Genomic DNA, 21,902 nt, shown 5'->3' with positions numbered 1-21,902 from the left:
ATAAAATCTTTAAAAAAAAAAAAAACTAAGCAAAAAAAAAAAAAAAACATTAAGGGGGGGAAGCATTCATCATATAACCCACAAAAGTCAAATATACTGAGAGCAAAACAAAGCTGTAATAATAAAAAGACAGCCCCATGGAAAAATTAGTAAAGTATTTAACACTTCACCATAGATGAAACTCAGATTATCAAAGGGATTTAAAAATTAAATAAGAGAACTCCATACTTATTCTGGTTTTATTAAAATAGAAAAGTAAATGGAATCTAAATAGCAATAATAGGGAGTCAGCTAATTAAAATTTTATACGATAGGAATGCCATTCTCTTTTTTTTTTTTTTTTCTTTTTGACAGAGACACAGCGAGAGAGGGAACACAAGCAGGGGGTGTGGGAAAGGGAGAAACAGGCCTCCCACTGAGCAAGGATTCCTACGCAGGGCCCAATGATCCCAGGATCCCGGGATCATGACCCAAGCCAAAGGGCAGACACCCAACAACTGAGGCACCCAGGTGCCCCAGGATTGCCATTCCTTACAAATGATTAGCATTATACTAATAGGCTTACAGTATATTAGTGTACAGAACATTATCCTACTGTGACTAAAAAACATGTATATATATTATGTGAAGTCAGGTATTTCAGAAAGCATGTGTGGAGGACAGTACATGCAATGATTTTAATCACTTATCTCAATTATATTTTCTAATGTTTCTAAATTGAGCATGTACTATATTTTATGCAATTGATAGCAAACAGTATACCCAGAATAGGGCATTATATCCATTTTTCCGTTATGGGAATCACCCATTTTTTATTAAAATTCTGAGGGAATTAGAGAAATGCATGTTCATGAACAGAAGCAAGCATATAACCATATAGTATGTGCAGTAGCAACATAAAGAATGGGGAACACTACTGGTACTGTGAAGCTATAGATCAGGACTGAGTGATTATCATCCACTTTGTTTTCACTTAAATGGGTCCTTTATTTTTTCCGGGTTGTTTTTTGGTTTTTGTGGCTTTTTTGCCTCCCTTTTTCTCTTCTGCTTTTAAGATGCTTAAATGCCCTTTATGTATATAGAACATATATACACACACATACACATTTTTTTTTTTTACAACTTTGAATTTACAGAGTCTAGAGCTTTTCAAAGGAAAACTTTATTAAAAGTTTAAGACTGGGATTCATTTTGATAGCTTTAGAATCTTAAATTTTCTATAAGATTTTATTTTCTTTAATTTTGGACTTTTCACAGGAAAATGAGCCCTTTCTAAAGTAACTTTTCTGATAAAATAAATGAGTATGTTATTTGAAAAGTGATTTAGAATATGTTGGTTTTTTAACAGGAAAGGATTTGTTTTCTGGCCTTTAGTGTTATACCAAGAGGGTTTTGTTTTGTTTTGTTTTTAGTTTGGGTAGGATGTTACCAGGCAAATTAAAAAAAATAGGATGTGCTGTATTTGTTTTGCCACAACTTCCAAGAAACTTCCAGATTAATTTAGGTTTCATTGATCAACCTTATATACTTGCTCTGATTCAACCTGTAATTGTTTTTAGGTTATTGTTCTTTTTATCTTTTTTGGAAGTGGGGCAAATATATACGTAAATGTATATATGCACACACATAAGTGCAGTCACACATGCTGTATAAATAAATATGCTGTTTTGAACTTCTTTTAGCCAACAAATGGAATCTTCTTGAGCATGTTTCTGATAGTTTTACCACTGGAATCCATGGCTCATGGTCTCTTCCATGAATTGGGTAACTGTTTAGGAGGAACATCCGTTGGATATGCTATTGTGATTCCCACCAACTTCTGCAGGTACAGTAATCTAGTATAATTAGTAGTGACTACTTGACTCTTAATATTTTCCTAATATTTGTATGAATTTGAATATAAAATGTGATTGCTCATTTTTTCAGAAGTATAGTATTTTCAAAATATAATGCTCTTGCAGTTTTTTTCATTTACCCCAAATGTTTAAAAACTTTTATTAGCTCTGCATAATGATGTAATCCTCAGGATTCAATTTAAATATTTTCTTGATAAATGTGATTAGCTTATACTTAGTTAAAAAAAATCAGAAAAAATGAATGATGCTTCCAAGGAAAGGTCCTACCCTTTCTTTAGAAAAAGGTCCTATCCTTTCTTTAGAAAAGGTTATCTTGTTTAAGAAAATGTCCTATGAAACAACCTGCTAAAATTTAATAGAATGTATACTGAACCTGAGAATCCTAAATGCTAGTTCTGTGTTAATGCTAAGCAAATCATAACTTCTCTGAACTTCAATGTTTTTACTTAAAATGCCAATGACAGGGATGTCTCAGTGGCTCAGTTGGCTAAGCATCCAACTCTGGATTTTAGCTCACATCATCATCTCAGGGTGGTGAGATCAAGCCCCAAGTTGGGCTCTATGCTGGGCGTGGATCTTAAGATCCTCTCTTTCCCTCTGCCTTTGCCCCTCCCCACCTCAAAAAATGCAAATGACAATACCTATTCTAACCATCTCAGAAGAACCTATTATGAAGAGCTAATGAGAATATGGATGTAAAAATACTCTGCTCACTGGAAAATGTTACAAAAAAATTGGGAATGAAGAAACATATATTTGTTTCATTGTAGTTTTATTCCAAAATAATTTTTGTCCTTAAATGTGTGGCAAATCTTTTTGAATATGTAAATATTGCCACATTAAAAAAATTTTTATAGTAAGTACCTTTGAAATAGAAAAAAATAGTTATTTGCTGTTAATGAATTTTGATTACCAAGTATTCATAATTTCCTTTGTGATTTTTGGGGTGGGGGAGAGGGAAGACTTTGAAATAAAAAATTTATTTCAAATAGTTGTCATAAAAACCAAAAACAGAGTATTTGTAGTAAATATTTTCCTTCACGTTAAAGGCTTTATAAAAAGTTGCAAATTCTTATGAGATGTAAAAGGAATAGATTTAATTAAAAGGGTCACATAAAGTAAGATGTGACAGTTTAGCCGGGAGAACACGTGGAAATAGTAATTTGCACTAATTTTTGTTAATGCGTTGCTTATTCTTTTACTGTTTGTGACTGCTAAATGTTACATATACAGCACAAAGTGTCTTACTATTTTAATGAAAACTAGTGTCATTAGAATAATACTGATAAAACTTAAAAAAAAAGAATAATACTGATAATATATGAAGCAAAATGTAAGGTTTTCAGAACTACTGAAAGAACTTTGTTTTCTGGATAGGAGTGATGATTTTTTTTTTCTTCTTCTTGAATATTGGTATTTTGATTCTGCTAGCTTTAAGACATGGTTTTTCATCTTTACTACAGTACCATTTTATGTTCGTTCTAGGATCAGATCTGTCTTCAGTTGTTCAGCAGTATAAGGCATTGGGCCTAAATTTTAATAACTGTTTCAAAATGTCATTTACCAACAATTTCTTCTGTCATTTGTGTTCCTTAACTTAGTAGAACTTGAATGCAACCTTATAAAGTCTGTCTTTTTCAATATAGAAATATAAAGCATACTGCTTCCATAAAGTTTTTTGTCAAGGAAAGAAAGTTCTTTAATTATAGTTCCCACCTGGGTGTTCTTGAAATGCAGGGTAAAATCAGTATGATCTTGCTTTTAGAAAGTCTTATTCAATATCTGTCATTTGGTAAAAGAATACAAATACAGAACAAAGAACAGTCTTATCTACATTTGAAGATCTTTTCCCAGCTTTCAGTTTGGTGACTATTTTATTGGTTAGAGAAAAGTTATATAGAAATGTAACTTTTAGTAATTAGGCTCTGATGTTCAAGCTTAATTTTTAGTACTGTAGAAAAGAGGGTTTTAAAAAAATTCTATTTAGTTAGCAGCAGCTGTTATGATGCTTAATTACAAATGAAGAGTAAGAATGTGACATAGAATGTACACTCTTTAAACACCAAAATAATTTTTTTTCCTTCAGTCCTGATGGCCAGCCAACACTTCTTCCACCAGAACATGTGCAGGAGTTAAATTTGAGGTCTACTGGCATGCTCAATGCTATCCAAAGATTTTTTGCATATCATATGATTGAGACCTATGGATGTGACTATTCCACAAGTGGACTGTCTTTTGATACTCTACATTCCAAACTGAAAGCTTTCCTTGAACTTCGGACTGTGGATGGACCTAGACATGATACGTATGTTTTGTATTACAGTGGGCACACCCATGGCACAGGAGAGTGGGCTCTTGCAGGTAAGTGTACCTCTGGCAATTTCACTATTATAAAGATAGATCTATTTATGCAAAGCTACCCTTCACACTGCAATATTATTTCCAAATTTCTTAATTCCAAATTTCCAAAATTCTTAATTTTCTGCTTCACAGTTTACCAAGTATACAGGTGATTCTGTTTTGTTTTTGTTTTCTCTGGCATACCTGTTTAGCATAATATTAGTAATCTCTAAAGGTTTTGAGAATTACGTCTTGTATTGATTGGAAGAAAAAATCTGCTTAGTCTAAGAAATTATGAGTTTCCCTTTAATATATTTTCAGAATTATTAAATTTAGTTTCATTTTTCAGAAGCTAATTAATTTGACCAGTACTTCTAAGTCTTTAAATGTTATGAGTGCTGATTTCAGTAGTTCTGCACATGTACAGTTCATGTTAGAAAGCTTATAAGGAGTTTAAACAGCAAGTGAGGTGATATGGTGGGAGTAGTGCTTAGGTCAGGAGACCTTGGTTCTTGTCCTGATTTTGTCATAACAGTGTTATTTTTGTCAAGTTACCTAACTTCTCTCAGTTTTAGTTCTCTCCTCTGTAAAATGAGGGGGTAATATTAAATCTTCTTGCTAACTGTAAAATGAGATCTATTTTAAATGTAAATTTGCTCATTGGGCTTCCCAACTAGAATAGAGACCACGTAAGTCATGGGCTTTGTTTTATTAATTATTTGCTTAGTGCCTAGAACAGAGCCTGGCAGATCCCTAGTAGGGTTCCTTAAGTACAGATGGAAGAAATCATTGAATGAGGGCACCTGGGTATCTTAGTCCATAAACGTCTGCCTTCGGCTCAGGACCCTGGGATCCAGCCCCGCATCGGGCTCTCTGCTCAGCGGAGAACCTGCTTCCTCCTCTCTCTCTGCCTGCCTCTCTGCCTGCTTGTGATCTCTCTATGTCAAATAAATAAATAAAAAATCTTAAAGAAAAAAAAGAACGCTAAGTGGGGATGATTAAAGGTTAAAGTCGAGATGATTTTAAACCATCATGGGTTCCCTAATCACATGCTAGATTTGAAATGAGGGTTTTATCATAAAAATACGTTGTAATTTTTGGTTATGTGAATAAATTAATGGCTGTCTAGGAGTGAAAGCAAATATTTATCGGGCATATTTGTAGCAGTTACTATGCTTGGTACTCTATATACATTAAATTTAATGTTCACTTAAACTTTCAGGTAAGTACTATCACCTCTATCATCTTCATTTTTCAAAGAATAAAATGAAAACCTAAAGTTGTTACATATCTGTGGTCATACAACTGGTAAGTGATGGAACCATAATTCAAATCCAGATCTGCCTAACCCCTTAAAGTGTATTTTCCCCCATTGTACCATGTGCTGTCAAGGTTAAAACCATTAAGGTAGAGAAAATTGCATGTTCTGGTTTAGTAGATATTTTTGTTCACCCATTTCCTAAATACTTTTGAAGAAGGTAGGCAACATCAAAATTACTTGAATGCAGTTTGTAAAATCTTTTACTTGACCTGTAACTTGTTAATAATTCAATGTAGAAAACTTTTTAAGCCTTTATGGCTATTTTAATTTTAGGTAAAGTATACCAGTCTGTGTACTTGACCTTAGAGCACAGAAAAAAAGGTTCTAGTCAATTCAAAAATCCTGACAAATAGCATTTCAGACCTAAAACCTGGGATTGATTGTTGAAAATTTACTGTATTGCTTATAATACTGAACTCTTCCCAAATCAAATGGAAAAAGACATAATTTTGGTGGTCATGCGTATATCCCTGGTTATTTGTAAGTATTTTAAGAAAATAATTTTAAAAGTAAGCTTGTTATATGTTAACATGAAGGATTTATTAATGTAAACATTTTTCAGAAACTTTGTATTTTTCCACTTAAATCTTTTAAAAATTTATTTCAATTATCTTATAAAAGATGGCTTTGGAAGTAAATTCTAGATGTATAATTTCCTACTATTTATATCAACTTTTTCTTTTCCTAGGAAAAATAATAGACACCAAGTAACATATATCTATCAGTGTTCTTAAATTTTCACTCACTATGAGTTAGCAATAATTTATGAAGACTTAAAAACTCTATAAATTGTGGCTATATTTTAGGTTAATATCTAGCAATTACATTCTGGAATGGTATCTTTATAATATTTTTTGAATATATCACCAATGAGTTGACCATTATAGAATTCCTCTCTTAGCCAAGAAGATTTGTTCTTCTACGTGTAACTTTCTTTTTGGAGACTTTATGGTAAAAAGTAGAACACAATGAAGGGTAGGTTCATCCCATAATTCAGCAACGCTATACTCTCTCAGCTTGAGGCACCAAGCCCACTTGGAGGTAACCAGGTTGAGCTGGGGATAGAGGCTGAGCCTTCCTTTCACTCAGTTCCTGCCTTGGGCTGCTAGAGACATAACCCTCAAAGGCAGATGATAGTACTGAACCCTCCTGCTCAAAGGAAAATGCTTTAATCCATCCCAGCCCACGTGACAGAGAGCTTTGAGCTCTGAGAATTACATCTTTCTAAAAACCTGTAAAATAGGAAACATCATGTCTGGATTTTACATGGGAGTTAGCAAGTAAGAGCAGGTCCAGAACTAAGTACCACTGTGAGAAAGAGAATCTCTATTTGCCCTTATATCACATACCTTTACTCACAGTATTTCTTAGAATATATAGTAGTCTCCTTAATTTATGGAGTTTCATAAGATGGAATCAGTTATTTTTGCCTCTTTGTTTCAGAGTAAAAAACAATTATGATAATGACAAGAGAGAATTAAATGAAAAAATATAGATAATCTATAAAGCAGTTTATCACAGATAAACAAAGCCTTTAAAAAGCAGTCTCAATTACTTTAACTGCATCAGATGGCTGTTAGCTGAGATAAATGTAAGTACTTTGCATCTGGGCCAAAAGCCAAATGCAACATAGAACCTATTCATAGGAGAAAGCAGAGCAAAACAAAACAGGAGAAGAGAAATAGTCAGTTGAAAAGGCTTTAATGCTCCTTTAAGTCTCTTATTGATATCTAAAGAGCATGTATGTAAGAGAATTAGTTTAGAATGTGCTTTTAGGATATTTATTGAAATAGTTGTAGAAGGCAAGTTAGACAATGATGTTTTGTGGCAGATGGATTTTGTATAATAGCTCTTGTAATCTCCGTCATTCTCTGATCTCTATGAGAAATTGAATAGAACTGGCAATAATGAAAAGTTAACATTTTACTATATAACGAAAGGTATCTTCTGGAGCTCTCTGTGAAGCAATACATTAGTAATACACAGAAACCATGTATTGAGATAGTGCCTCTGAAATGATAAGCATGAGTATAAGAATAATTCATAAAATAGCTTTTTCATTGTCAAAAGCCCAAGATATAGTAGGCTGATGAATAAAAGAATATTAATTGTTCATAAAGAATGTGTTATTATGCCCTGGCTTCAGAGGTCCCATTACTAATAGAATCCAAATACTAAAGGATTCTCTCTCTTTCTCTCCAGTGTCATTTTGATAGTTTAGCAAAGAGAATGATTGCTCTAGGTAGAGATGTGTATCTGAAATTGTTGGAGCTTGTGCCGTAATCTCCATCTTAACATGGAGATTATACCATGTTAAGACTTTGTTCTGATCATTAAAGTAACATATGCTCAGTGTAAAAATGGTCGAAAATATAGGAAGGTGTAACAAAAACTACCTGAAATCCAAACACCCAGCAGTAACCACTGCTGTTTTTGTAGATACACTTCCATGCCATGCTTTTTCTCCTAGTATTATAGACATTTTCTTGTCAATAGAATTTTTTTTAAATACCATTTTATTATAATTCTCTCATAATTTCCATTCCTCCTGGTTGTTTCAGATTTTACACTATCATAGATAGCAGTGGGAAGAAGATCTTTATATGTAATTTTTGTCCCCATTTCTGCCCTTTCCTTAGGATAAATTCCCTAGAATTGGAATGATTCTATGAATATTAATGTACCATTGAAACACAGCCAAGAGTAGGATGAGTAAGGATAGCACTTGCTTGGGTCACAGAATTTAAGAGGATGCCAAAAATTAAATAGTCAAGATAGTATTTTAATGCCATATATTTAAAAATCAAAATTAATACAAAAAGACCTATTATAATGAACTAGATGTAAAACCTACTAGCTTTAAGATAAATTTGCTTTAGACTTTTCTGGGTATGTATTTTTTTTAATCCTGTGTTGTTTTTCAGGTAATAAAATACATTTAGGGGTGCCTGGGTGGCTCAGTCAGTTAGGTGGCTGCCTTTGGCTCAGGTCATGATTGCAGGGTCTTGGGATCGAGCTCCCCATCGGGCTCCCTGCTCAGTGGAGAGCCTGCTTCTCCCTCTCCCTCTGCCTGCTGCTCTGCCTACTTGTGCTCTCTCTCTCTCTCTCTGTCAAATAAATAAAATCTTTTAAAAATCCACTATAAACTCATTCTTGATACAGGTAGGAAGAGTTTCTTTTTCCTTCAGTAGGTATCTATGTATAAGGCAAGGTAACATTAATTTATCATTGATCAGTGGTTTTCAAAAGACCAACAAACTTTTTCTCTAAAGGGCAAGGTATTTTTGGCTTAGTAGTCATAAGGTCCCTATTGTAACTGGTCAGCACAGGCACTGTAGAACAAAAGCATCCATAGACAGAATGCACATGAATGTTATTTATGGAAATAAGAAGAAGAAATTTAAGTTTCTTGTACTGTCACATGTTGCAAACTTCTGTTCTTTTGATTTTTAACCATGTAAAAATGTAAATCAGTTCTTAGCTCTCAGGCCCTACAAACACAGTGTTGACATGCTGGATTGGCCCCTGAGCCATAATTTGCTGCCTGTGATATAGAATATTGACTTTTCATTTTTTTCACTAAATTTAACTTCATAAATATAATTTTCTTAATTTATTATAACCTATTCCTTTTTCAATGTAACAAGGATTTTTTTTTTACCCGAAGTTGAAAGTCTGTTTTTTTTTTTAAGATTTTATTTATTTATTTGACAGAGAAAGATCACAAGTAGGCAGAGAGGCAGGCAGAGAGAGAGAGGGAGAAGCAGGCTGCCCACTAAGCAGAGAGCCCGATGCGGGGCTTGATCCCGGGACCCTGAGATCATGACCTGAGCCGAAGGCAGAGTCTTAACCCACTGAGCCACCCAGGCGCCCTGAAAGTCTGTTTTTAAAAACTCTTCTGACGAGATACTTTGAAAGGAAGGCTCCATCTATTTTTTTGGCCTACATATTTAATTCCAGGAACTTAAACTATACTTAAGAGGAGGCTTCAGAAAAATTATTACTCTATTGAATTTTCTTTTGTTCACAGGTGGAGACATACTGCGCCTTGACACACTTTTAGAATGGTGGAGAGAAAAGAATGCCTCCTTCTGTTCTCGCCTTATTATCGTATTAGACAGTGAGAATTCAACTCCGTGGGTAAAAGAAGTGAGAAAAATCAATGATCAGTACATTGCAGTGCAAGGAGCAGAGATGACAAAGACCATAGATATTGAAGAAGCTGACCCACCACAGCTGGGGGACTTTACAAAAGACTGGGTGGAATATAACTGCAACCCCGGTAATAACATCTGCTGGACTGAGAAGGGCCGCACTGTGAAGGCCGTCTACGCTGTGTCAAAGCGGTGGAGTGACTACACCCTGCATCTGCCAACGGGCAGTGACGTGGCCAAGCACTGGATGTTGCACTTTCCTCGTATTACGTATCCACTGGTGCATTTGGCAAATTGGTTGTGCGGTCTGAACCTTTTTTGGATCTGCAAAAGTTGTTTCAGGTGTTTGAAAAGATTAAAAATGAGTTGGTTTCTTCCTACTGTGCTGGACACAGGACAAGGCTTCAAACTTGTCAAATCTTAATTTGGAACCCAAAGTGGAATATTATTGAGAGTTCATACTACCAGTTATCACTAACTTGCCATTTTTTGTATATGGTTTTTTTATTTGTGGAAAAAAAAAAAAAAACCTTGCTACTTCTGTAGCTGCTCTCACTTTGTCTTTTCTCAAGTAATTATGGTGTTTGTGAGATGTTGGGAATAAGCATTTAATCCTACAAGTATGTAAGGAGACATAAATGCTCATGCTGTGTAAATGCATAACGGAGGCTAAAAATAACAATGCACTTTGAGGAATGTTTGTATATGCCTCTGATTAGAAAGAAAACACTTGTCTATGCTCTGCAGTGGCCAATGAAGAATTAATAATGCCTTATTTTCTAGGCATGGATTAGAGAACGTAGACCAGACAGTTTGTTTACTATTATAAGAAAACTTCCAATTTGCTTACAGAAGTTTTTTTGTGTGTGTGTGAACAGTAGGTTTGAGTCCAAGACCATTTGAACAATTACAAACTCTTAAAAAAAGGATTAAAGGGAGAAGCCTGAAATGAATGCAAAAATGCACTTATAGTCTACCATTCAGATGTCTTGGTTGTGGCCTTTTAATCAGTGTAGTAGTAAAGCTCAAACAACTGTTGAGTTCAAAACTTTCTTCATGTAGGTAACAGTAAGAAGCTAGAAGCCTACAAATCGCTCCTTCCTGCATTGTTGGGGTGGAGAGAGGGGTTCTGAAAGCACTGGCAATTTTAAGAGTCTTTCTCAGGTAACTGTTTTAATGAACAATGTTTCCAGCTACAAATTCCTCCCATATAAATTGTCTTCTCTTTCAAAAAGTAAACTCTTAAAAAATTTAGCAATTTCTCATTGATTCAGGCTATTTTCACTATTCAGAAATGATTTTGATTTCTATGGAATTAATGCTCTGCCATGAAAATTATCTTTCAGATCTCTCATTAGTGATGACATTTTTTTCTACTGAAGGTCAAAGGATTGGAAACAGGTCATTTTTTTCTTGTATACATGTACTGTATTATGTTTAAAAAAGTATTCATATTGGCAATTTTAGTTATGCATAATGGTGTGGTTGTAATTTTTAAAACTTAATTCAGTGTTTTGTCTGATTAAAGCAGGCACTGACCAGGGTATCCCCTAAGAGGTAATTTACCTCCCATTCCCTTCCAGTAATCCTTACATTCTAAATTTTCTTATCTGAGACGTAACAAGAGGGGAGTAGAATTAAATTAGGGGATAATCTAATCTTTGTTGTTTAAAGTGTGACTTCTCACCATTGAAGCCATTTTTCCAGCCTCAGAGAGAAAATAATGCCTCTACCATTTTCTACCTGGTGACTCGAAAATTGAAGTTTTTGTTAGGTAGAAGTCACTTAGTGTCAGGGAACTTGTGAACCACTATCTATGCAGTGTTGTTACAGTCTGATTATTTCTGTGTTTTGAATATGATTTTCCTAATGCTTTGAATAAAATTTTAAAAATTAATTTTTCATTTAATGTGCAAAAAACAGTTACTGAATAATTTTGATATATTAAAAGTGATAGTCATAATAAATGCCCATTTATTAGAGTTCATGGTTGGTAAACAAGTTGATTTGAAATTTTCCAATATTTGGTTACATATTTATATCAACATTATCCAAATGAAATAGTGTAATGTTTCATTTCTGTTCAGAACTAGTGTAGCAGAAAAGCCAAGTGGTAAAATTATGAGCTTATAGCTACAAAAAAGTTAAATTAGCATTAAGTAAAATCTTTTAAATTTAAAAGCTAATATTGAGCAAATTAGCTTTAAATAAAGCATATATCTTTACTCTGAGAAAGCCAAATATAAAGGTATATTCTGCATTCCTTATAACATAATATTAAGATGGTACTAAAAATCAGATTCAAAAGGTAGCAGACTTTACGGCCACAAAACTAGTGTTCTGATACACATTTTCTATGACCAAAAAAGTTCTGAGCTAAAAATGTGACTCGAGCCAATTTATTAACCACAAAGAGTACCCACTTTTTGAATTCTCCTCCTAAACAAAAAACTATAAAATGACAGTTAAGAGGTGGCATCCTAAATTAAAGCTGCCATTTTAAAACATTAACTGACAGAATATAATATGGAGAAAAAATATTATAGGAAGGATAAATTGATTGGTTACTCTAACTTAAAAGATTAAAAACTAGATCTGGCAATTAGTAAGGATAATTTTCTTATGACTTTCATTTTATATACCATATGTTTATGAAGGAGTTACTGGGAATGATAGGAATTACTTCAGGGCAAAACTTTATCAGCCCACAAAAAATAGTTTAAAATGGAGATGTTTTTTAATATAATGTTGATTTAATTTGTTTTCTTACATGATACCTTGCTGAAACCAGAAAAGCACTACACCCTAAAAACATCTCTTAAACTATATACTGTTCTGTGATGAATTAAGGGAGTCAAGTTCTTTCTCTTCCTATAATTTTTCAGTTATGCCATTATTTCACTAAAAACTTTTGTTTTAGTTTGCTCTGACTAAACTCTTCTTCCCTGGGATATTTGGATTTATCTTTGCATAGCTTTCTATCTTGCTCTTCTTAATAAATACAGAATTGTACAGAAGACCATTTTTATGACCAGTGTTTTCATAAGTCTATTAAAAATTGCATTGCTAATTAAAATGCATTTATATTTAATGCATTTATGGGTGGGGTTTTTTTTTTCCAGTAAAATCTTCATTAGAATCTATTTGTAACTGTACATATTGTTTGTAAATTTTGGCCTAAATATATTTGCTGTTTTGGGTACTGCCTTTTTATATGTATTCTTTCCCATTTAGAGTTTAGTCTCCTTCAAAGTAACGTTCTACATTACCTTTCCTCAGAGGATAGCTCACATTATGTATGCCAGAAGAAAATGGTTTGATTTTGAGAATGTTGCTTGGTATATTTCATAGTGAATGCTCAAAGGATTTGGATCTATCAGTATCTTTGAACATGTCCTCTATTGAAAACATAATACAATTACCCACAAATGTGCCTTGCCCCATAATAGGAGGTATTAAAAGAATATTTTTGACTGAGTGAATTTAGAATCCTAAGGAGAAACTGGAATAATTTGATTGTAAATTATTTCATTTTCTTATAATTTTAAGTGGCTATTATTTCAAGAGCCTCATTAAATTAATAATTACTAAAGACTATTATAGAATCAGTGAAAGGAAAACATCTCACATTTTTTTAAAAATATTTTTTTATTAAGTAAACTCCACACCCAAACATAGGGCTCAAACTCAACCCCAAGATCCACAGTCCCATACTCTCTACTGGCTGAGCCAGCCAGGTGCCCCAAACAGTTCACATTTTTAAAAAGTAGTGTCAGGATTAAAGAAGGAAAAACAGGTTTGAATGAAAACATAGCTCATGTCGCAAAAAGATAGCTTTTTGTTGGCTGAGTTCATTTTCATCAGGACTCTGATATAATAAAGATTGAATCTTTCATTGATTTCCCATTAGAAACACATAGACAAATTGGAGACTTAATCACAAATGGAAATTATTAAAAGGAAGTGATGAACAAAGAAGAAAGTTGGCTGTGCTCATCTGTAACAACTAGACTGTAAAGTCAGAAAAAGTTGGCCTGTAACAAACATATTCAGGCTAGGTTCAAAGCCAGGGAAACTATGGCTATCTCACATTTGGGGTATCTCTCCTACCTACTAGTTGTAATACATAAAGTATGAAAAAATGACGTTTAAGTAGTAGTTGTTTTGAGAAATTGTCTCATTGACAGTAATTTCTATTTATGTGTATTAGGAAGTACTGTTGCTATTATTATTCTCTATTGACCAAAGCTGATTCAAAATTGAAATCCATAGGTTAGTCACTAAGTTTTTAAATATTTATACATAAAAACCATTTTGATTGATTAAAATATAAAATTGACCAGTCACCTTGTGTGATGACCTCACAGCATTTTTAAGTCTTAATTAGAATAAGTAGAGAGTTTTAGTCAATTTTTGTTGTTACTGTTTGGTCTGTACCTATAAATATTGATCTATCCCAAACTGAAGATTTCTGTTTTAAAGATTTTATTTATTTATTTATTTGTCAGAGACAGAGAGAATGTGTATGAGTAGGGGGAGAAGCAGGCTCCCTGTAGAGCAAGGAGTCATGTGGAACTTGATCCCAGGACTCTGGGATCATGACCTGGGCTGAAGGCAGATGCCTAACCAGGTGAGCCACTCAGGTGTCTGAAGACTGAAGATTTTTAGTAGTGTGCCAAGGATTAGAGAGGAACATGGTATATCTTCCGAGACCAGCAATGTTTACTCCATGGAGAGCAAAAGTATTTTTATATTAAGACATAACAGTGAATTGATAAGCAGGATTTACATTAATTTTTAGTTTAAGTCAGAAGACTTCAAAGCAGTTTTATTTTTGTAGCAGGTCTTTTGTTCTATCCTTCTAACCCCAGGACATTGAAGATTCTTTAGGTATAATATTGGATATTAATGACACTCTATAGAGATTTTTTTTTCCAAGAAATCCTTTGTCTTCTGGGTTAGAAATGCAAATAGCATGAATTTTCTCAAAACAATTTTGTTTCTATATATATGGAATTTCAGTTGGGTGCCATTAAATATATTGATTTCTTCTTCTCCAGAAGAAGGTATTAGTAAGGAAAATGGGGTGAGGATTTTAATTTGTAATCCATATCCACCTACATTGATACCCATTCTCACCTATTTATCTTCTACCATACTCCTCTTTTTTTTCCCAACACCTAACCTTTGGATTCCTTTCTACATAAAGCAACTAAACATCAGTCACAACAGAAACGACAATGGCTATCAATTTTTTTTTTTTATGTTCTAGGAACTGTGCAAAGCACTTCTGTATACATTATTTCATTAAGTCCTCACAACCACCTCTTATGATGGATATACTTTTATGAGTGAGTCATAATGGTATTTGTCTTTCTCTGACCTATTTTGAATATTTTGTCAAGGGGCCAAACACCTGGCTATAAGCTCATAAACATACCCAAGAGGAGCAACTGCCAATATAAAGACCTTCAATTATTAATTGTACTAATATCACCCTCACTTTTTAGCCCCTCCCTTAGTTTCCCAGCAATCTTTGATGCTAGAGCCCTTCTGGGATGGCTCTGGACTGGTCAGAGGTTCTTCTCCAGAAGCATCTTCTGTGAAGCTACTAGGCTACAGCTTGCTTCACTCTGGCTCCCCAGTTCAATACTCTTCTATCCATTTTGCCTTCTGGATGTGTACTGAAATCACTGGTCTGGTGAGAAGGCTCCTCCCTTTCTCTACATCTTGATGGTACCATGTACTTGTTCCTTTACGTAATTTAATAGGAACTGGAGGAGATACAAAGGCATGTGTTCACAATCTTGAACTTGAAGCAAATATAAATTTCATTTTTATAAAAACAGTGAAATTGACATCCACTTCTGGTTAGGATGTGAAATACAAAAGAACTTTGGTTCAGTGGAAGCATGAGAAAAATTCCAGATAAAAGCATACAATTTATTGGAGCTATTGCAGAGTCGTATATACAAGCAAGTCTAGGTGCAATAAATATAAAGAGAGATGAGTTCTACATAAGCAAGCAGAGACCAGAGCAGCTTCTAGAGCTGGGACACATGCCTGTCTGAGTGCTGGGGACTTAGAAATGGAACTGCCATAGATGAGAAGATTTTGCAGAAGAAAAGAAACTGATTGAACTTTTGAGGATATTGTGGGCTGGTGAGATGGGTCTCAAAGGTCATTAGAAGATTGACTCAAGGGCGCCTGGGTGGCTCAGTGGGTTAAGCCACTGCCTTCGGCTCAGGTCATGATCTCAGGGTCCTGGGATCAAGCCCCTCATCGGGCTCTCTGCTCATCAGGGAGCCTGTTTCCTCCTCTCTCTCTGCCTGCCTCTCTGCCTGCTTGTGATCTCTGTCTGTCAAATAAATAAATAAATAAAATCTTAAAAAAAAAAAAAAGAAGAAGATTGACTCAAAAAGCATGCCTCCTTGCGCTGAAATTTTGCTAAGAAACTGGCAGTGGAAGAGGACTGAGAGAGCATTTAGGTAGCTTTGTGAATCACAATTGCCAGAGTTGGAATCACATTTGAATCTTAACTATCTAAAAGTGAAACAACTCTTATTCCAGTTTAAACACTAAAATAACCAAATTGTTCAGTCTCTTGAGGGATTCAGCATGGGAGATTAGGGACAGGGCTAAGTGAAGGTGAACTCAATCTAATTAAAGCTCCAGCCCAGCTCCAGCCCAATTCAACTTGTGGAGAATTCTGAAGGGTAATTTTCTCACCCTAATCACAGAATGAAAGGCGTGCACTCCCTCGATAGACACAAACTTACACTTTACTCTCCACTGTTCTTTTATGTACAATACAGAACACATTTTTAAAAATTCTCAGATACCGGGGCGCCTGGGTGGCTCAGTGGGTTAAGCTGCTGCCTTCAGCTCGGGTCATGATCTCAGAGTCCTGGGATCGAGCCCCACATCGGGCTCTCTGCTCAGCAGGGAGCCTGCTTCCTCCTCTCTCTCTGCCTGCCTCTCTGCCTGCTTGTGATCTCTCTGTCAAATAAATAAAATCTTTTAAAAAAAATTCTCAGATATCAAGAGGGGAGGAATTGGACCTATTATCAAGAGTAAGCAGTCAACGGGAAGGACTAGCCACAGTAATCAGACAAGAAAAAGGAATGAAGGGCATCCAAATTGGTAAGGAAGAAGTAAAACTTTCACCATTTGCAGATGGCATGATACTATATTGACTCCACCAAAAAAACTACTAGAACTGATAAATGAATTCAGTAAGGCCACAGGATACAAAATCAATATACAGAAATCGATTGCATTTCTATACACTAATAAGTAGCAGAAAGAGAAGCTAAGAAAATAGTCTCATTCATAATGGCACCAAAAAGAATACCTAGGAATACACTTACCTAAAGAGGTGAAAGACCTATCTGACAACTATAAAACACTGGTGAAAGAAATTGAAGATGACACAAACAAATGGAAAGATATTCCATGCTCATGAATTGGGAGAACAAATACTGATTACATGTCCATACTACCCAAAGCAATCTACACATTTAATGCAATCCCTATCAAAATACCAATAGCATTTTTTCACAAAACTAAAATAATCGTAAAATTTTATGGAACCACAAAAGACCTCAAATAGTCAAAGCAATCTTTAAAAAGAACAAAACTAGAAGTATCACAATCACAGATAGCAAGATATACTATAAAGCTGTAGTAATCAGAGCAGTATGGTAGTGACACAAAAATAGACACATAAATCAATGGAGCAGATAAAGAACCCAGAAATAAAGCCATAATTATACAGTCAATTAATCTTCAACAAAGTAGGAAAGAATATGCAATGGGAAAAAGATAATCTCTTCAACAAATGTTGTTGGGAAAACTGGAAAGCTACGTGCAAAGGAATGAAACTGGACCACTTTTTTCACCATACATAAAAATAAATTCCAAATGGATTAAAAATCTCAGTGTAAGGCCTGCGACTATAAAAATCCTAGAAAATAACACAAGCGGTCATTTCTCTGACAAGGGCCATAACATTTTTCTAGATAAGTCTTAAAAGGTGTTGGAAACAAAAGCAAAAATAGACAATTGGAACTACATCAAAATAAGTTTCTGCACAGCAAAAGAAATGATCAACAAAACAAAAAGACAGCCTACTGAATGGGAGACGATATTTGCAACTGATGTATCTGTTAAAGTGTTAGTATCCAAAATATATAAAGAGCTTATACAACTCAAGACCAAAACCACAAATAATCTTATTTTAAAATAGGCAGAAGACATGAATAGACATTTCTCCAAAGAAGACATACGGATGGCCAACAGACTCATGAAAAGAAGCTCAACATCACTCATCATTAAGGAAATGCAAATCAAAACCACAATGAGATATTGCCTCACACCTGTCAGAATGGCTAAAATAAAAAACACAAGAAACAATAAATATTGGAGAGGATGTGGAGAAAAAAAGGAACCCTCAGGCACTGTTGGTGGGAATGCAAACTGGTGCAGCCACTGTGGAAAACAGTAAGGAGGTTCCTTAGAAAATTAAAAAAGAACTACTATATGATGTATAATTCCACTACTGGATATTTACCCGAAGAATACAAAAACACTACTCTAAAAATATATATGCACCCCTATGTTTATTGCAGCATTATTTATAATAGCCAAATTATGGAAGCAGTCCAAGTGCCCCTCAATAGGTAAATGGATAAAGCTATAATATATACACATATAGATCGGTAGATATTTATATATATCTATATGTGTGTATGTCTATGCATGAATATTACTCAGCTATAAAAGAAATAAAATCTTATCATTTGTAATAACATGCATGGATCTAGAAGGTATAATGTTAAGTGAAATAAGTCAGAAAAATACAAATACTGTGTGATTTCACTCACGTGAAATTAAGAAACAAATGAAGAAAAAAAAAAAGACAAATACAAAAACACTCTTAATAACAGAGAACAAACAGATGGTTACCAGAGTAGGTTGGAGGTTGCATGGGTGAAATAAGTGAAGGTGATTAAGAGTACAAGCATCATGATGAGCACTGAGTGATGTATTGAATTGTTGAATCACTATATTGTACACCTGAGACTAATACAACACTGTGTAATGTTACTGGAATTAAAATAACAAAAGAGACAATAAAAAAGGTAAACATTTTTAAAAAAGAATAAGCAGTCAAGAGACCCCTGTAGATTACTAGCAGACAAGAATGTTTTAAAAAACTAAGGTGTGTTGAAGAATTTACAGGAAAGGATGGATACAATGGGCACAGAGGAAATTTCAGAACAAAATAGATATTCTAGGACTGATAAATATATTAGAAATAAAAAATCCCTGGATGGCACTCATGGTGGAGTGTGTAGTCCATGGCGTGGGATGTCATAATGAGTTAGAACCACAAAAAGGGGTGATCTGGTATATGCTAAGAAGGGCACACTAAGGATAAGGGAGAGAGGATAATGGAAGATTGGTTACACGGGAGAGATTTATCAAATATAAAAATATATCAAGGATGATAGAAGCATATTTTCTGTTCAAAAGGGAATTGCAAATATGAAAATGGAGAGATCTAGAATGACCTCTAAGATGTTGGGTTGGAAGAGGAAGTAATTGATAGAGAAATTAATAGAAAAGTAAGGTTGTTTAAACATTTATGTGTGTGTGTTTATACATATAATTTTTAGCTTTGCCTGTAAGAGAGCTTGAGATTGCTAATGCCCCAAAAGTAATGAATACACCTAGATCCCATGTTGTGACTTCATAATATTATTCTCCACTAAAAGAAATCAGGGTTCTTTGGCGAAATAACTGATTACTTCTTATAACTTTTGCTGGAGAAGCAAAAACAAGATAAGTCTGGAATATCTATTAGCTTCAGAAAGCAATCAGTGCTCAAAGAACATGAGGTAACTGTTAAAAAAGGCACATATGTCAGCTTAAAGCAACTCCCAATGGCCAGATCTCAGACGATTTGAAAATAAACAGTGATAGTAGCAGACTATAAGCCATTGAGTAAACTAGGAAACTATATGCCCTAATGATGTAATGCATACATACACAAAAATTTCAAAGGACAAGTTATATTAAAGAGGCATAATAAAATTAATAGAGGAGGTAGAATGCTAAAAACAAACTTGATTAATTCAAAAGAAGGTAGAAAAGGAGAAGGAAGAAACAAAGAACCAATAGGACAATAGAAAACAAATACCAAGATATCAGATTTAAAGTTAACCTTACTGATTAATTACATTAAATGTAAGTGGACTAATTGCTTCAATTAAAAGTCAGAGGTTGTCAAACTAAATTAGAGTTGCTCAACCTCAGCACTATTGACATTTTGGACCATGTAATTCTTTGTTGTAGAAAACTGTACTGTGTATTACAGGATGTTAGACAGTATCCCTGGCTTCTAGTACTAGGTACCAGAAGTATAACCCATTTCCCTTCAGTTTTAATAATCAAACTTGTCTCCAGATAGTTCTAAATATGCCCTGGGGAACAAAATCACTCCTGGTTGAGAACCACCTCACTAGATGAAAAACAAGATTTAACAATATGCTGTTTACTAGAAACATATGTTAAATATAAAGACACCAACAGTTTTCAAGGAAAAAGATGGGGGAAAGGTGCAAATATTAATCATAAGAAGGTTGGTGTGACTATGTTAGTATCAGATAATGCAAATTTGAAAACAAAGAATTTCAAACTGACAAAAAGAAATACCTATCCAAAGGGCTTAATTGTGCTTGCACCTAATAACAGAAGTGTTCAAATACAGAGGTGTCAAATAGCAGAGGTATTCAAAATACTGGAAGCATAAATTGACAGAAACAAAGTAAAGATCTACAATCAAATTGGGAGATTTAAACACTGCTCTTTCAGTAATTGCCAGAATAACTTGATGATAATCAGTAAGATTATAGAACATTTGAACACTTTTAAAGACTTATTTATATTATTTTTATTTTATTTTATTATTTTATTTTTAGAGAGAGAGAGAACATACACAGACAAGGAGGAGGGAGAAGTAGGTGGAGGAGGAGAAATCTCAAGCAGACTCTGTGCTGAGCATGAAGCCCAACAAAGGGCCAGACTCACTACCCTGAGAGAATGACCTGAGCCAAAACCAAGAGTTGGATGCTTAACCAAATGAGCCACCCAGGTGCCCCTGAACAACACTTTTAACAAACTTGACTTAGTGCTATTTTCAGAATAGTGCACTCAATAACTGCAGAATATATATTCTTTTCAAGTGCACCCAGAATTTTCACCAAGATGGAACATATGCTGAGCCAAAAAATAAGTCTCATTAAAATACAATGGCTGTCCTCAAAATATTTTCTATGACCATAACAGATATGAATTAAAAATCAATCATAAAGACATCTAGAAAAATCCCCAAATACTATAAAATAACAAACTTCTCAGTAAATCCTGGGTCAAAGTCACAAGGGAAATTTTAAAATATTTAAATTAAATATCAAACTTCTTCAAAATAGTTTGTTTTTATATCCCAGCTTTGCTGGTAGATTAAGCAAATGCTAGAGTAAAGCCAGGATCGAGGCAAGATTACTTACACTGTCCATACACCAAATATAGAAGTTAACTTTTAACTACACTTATAGGTCAAATGACATCTGGAAAGAGTTTATCAATTAACATATATGGTAAAGGCATATTTTAGATAACAACCAAATCACAGAGATTTCTCCAAGGATATATAAGATATACAAGAAACTTGAGGCCATTTTTCAATCCAGGGTCCTGGGGTTCCCCTTGTGGAGGATTACAGAACCATGAAGCATAAAACCACCAACACACCAATGCATGCAGACCCTCCTCACATGGAGCCATTCTCCCCATCTCTTGAAAGAAGACAATGTTTCAAAAGAATGCCTGGGCGGACTTTAGGAAACGATTCTTCCTCTTGCACACAGTTACTGAAGCCCGTTATGAATAGGACCATTTTATCAAGAGATACAGCAGAGTTTCTTCTGGCACTTAAAATTAGACATTCCTACCATAGACAAGGGATAACAGCTTTGTCCTGCCTGAGATAAAAGGCTTCTAAAGTAAGAATTTCAACAAGATCCACAATTGCTTTGGAGTCTCCTGGAAGCATGGGAAGTACTCTGCCTCAGGTCTTTTCATCTGGCCCTTCTGGATAACATATGAATTCCACCATTTAACACCGTGTCGTACTTGCCAACACTTTGGTGGGTCACACTTGATACA

The 21,902-nt window shown here is 34.4% G+C and overlaps 1 protein-coding gene across 4 annotated transcripts in view; it reads left to right on the top strand.

The window, feature by feature from the left end:
• Positions 1–12,878, top strand: part of TMEM168 (transmembrane protein 168) — a 31,403-nt gene extending 18,525 nt beyond the window's left edge. For all 4 annotated transcript variants that reach the window (XM_047694775.1, XM_047694773.1, XM_047694771.1 and 1 more), the window contains exons 3-5: positions 1,683–1,825; positions 3,943–4,217; positions 9,548–12,878. In XM_047694775.1, coding sequence (XP_047550731.1) covers positions 1,683–1,825; positions 3,943–4,217; positions 9,548–10,095 — 966 coding nt within the window. In that variant the 3' untranslated portion in view covers positions 10,096–12,878. The remainder of the gene's footprint in view (positions 1–1,682; positions 1,826–3,942; positions 4,218–9,547) is intronic.
• The last annotated feature ends 9,024 nt before the right edge of the window (positions 12,879–21,902 follow it).

Source organism: Lutra lutra, chromosome 11 (genome assembly GCF_902655055.1).
Source record: "Lutra lutra chromosome 11, mLutLut1.2, whole genome shotgun sequence".
NCBI lineage: Eukaryota > Metazoa > Chordata > Mammalia > Carnivora > Mustelidae > Lutra > Lutra lutra.
Note: the sequence above shows the minus strand (reverse complement) of the source record. Positions and strands in the feature narration are given on the sequence as shown.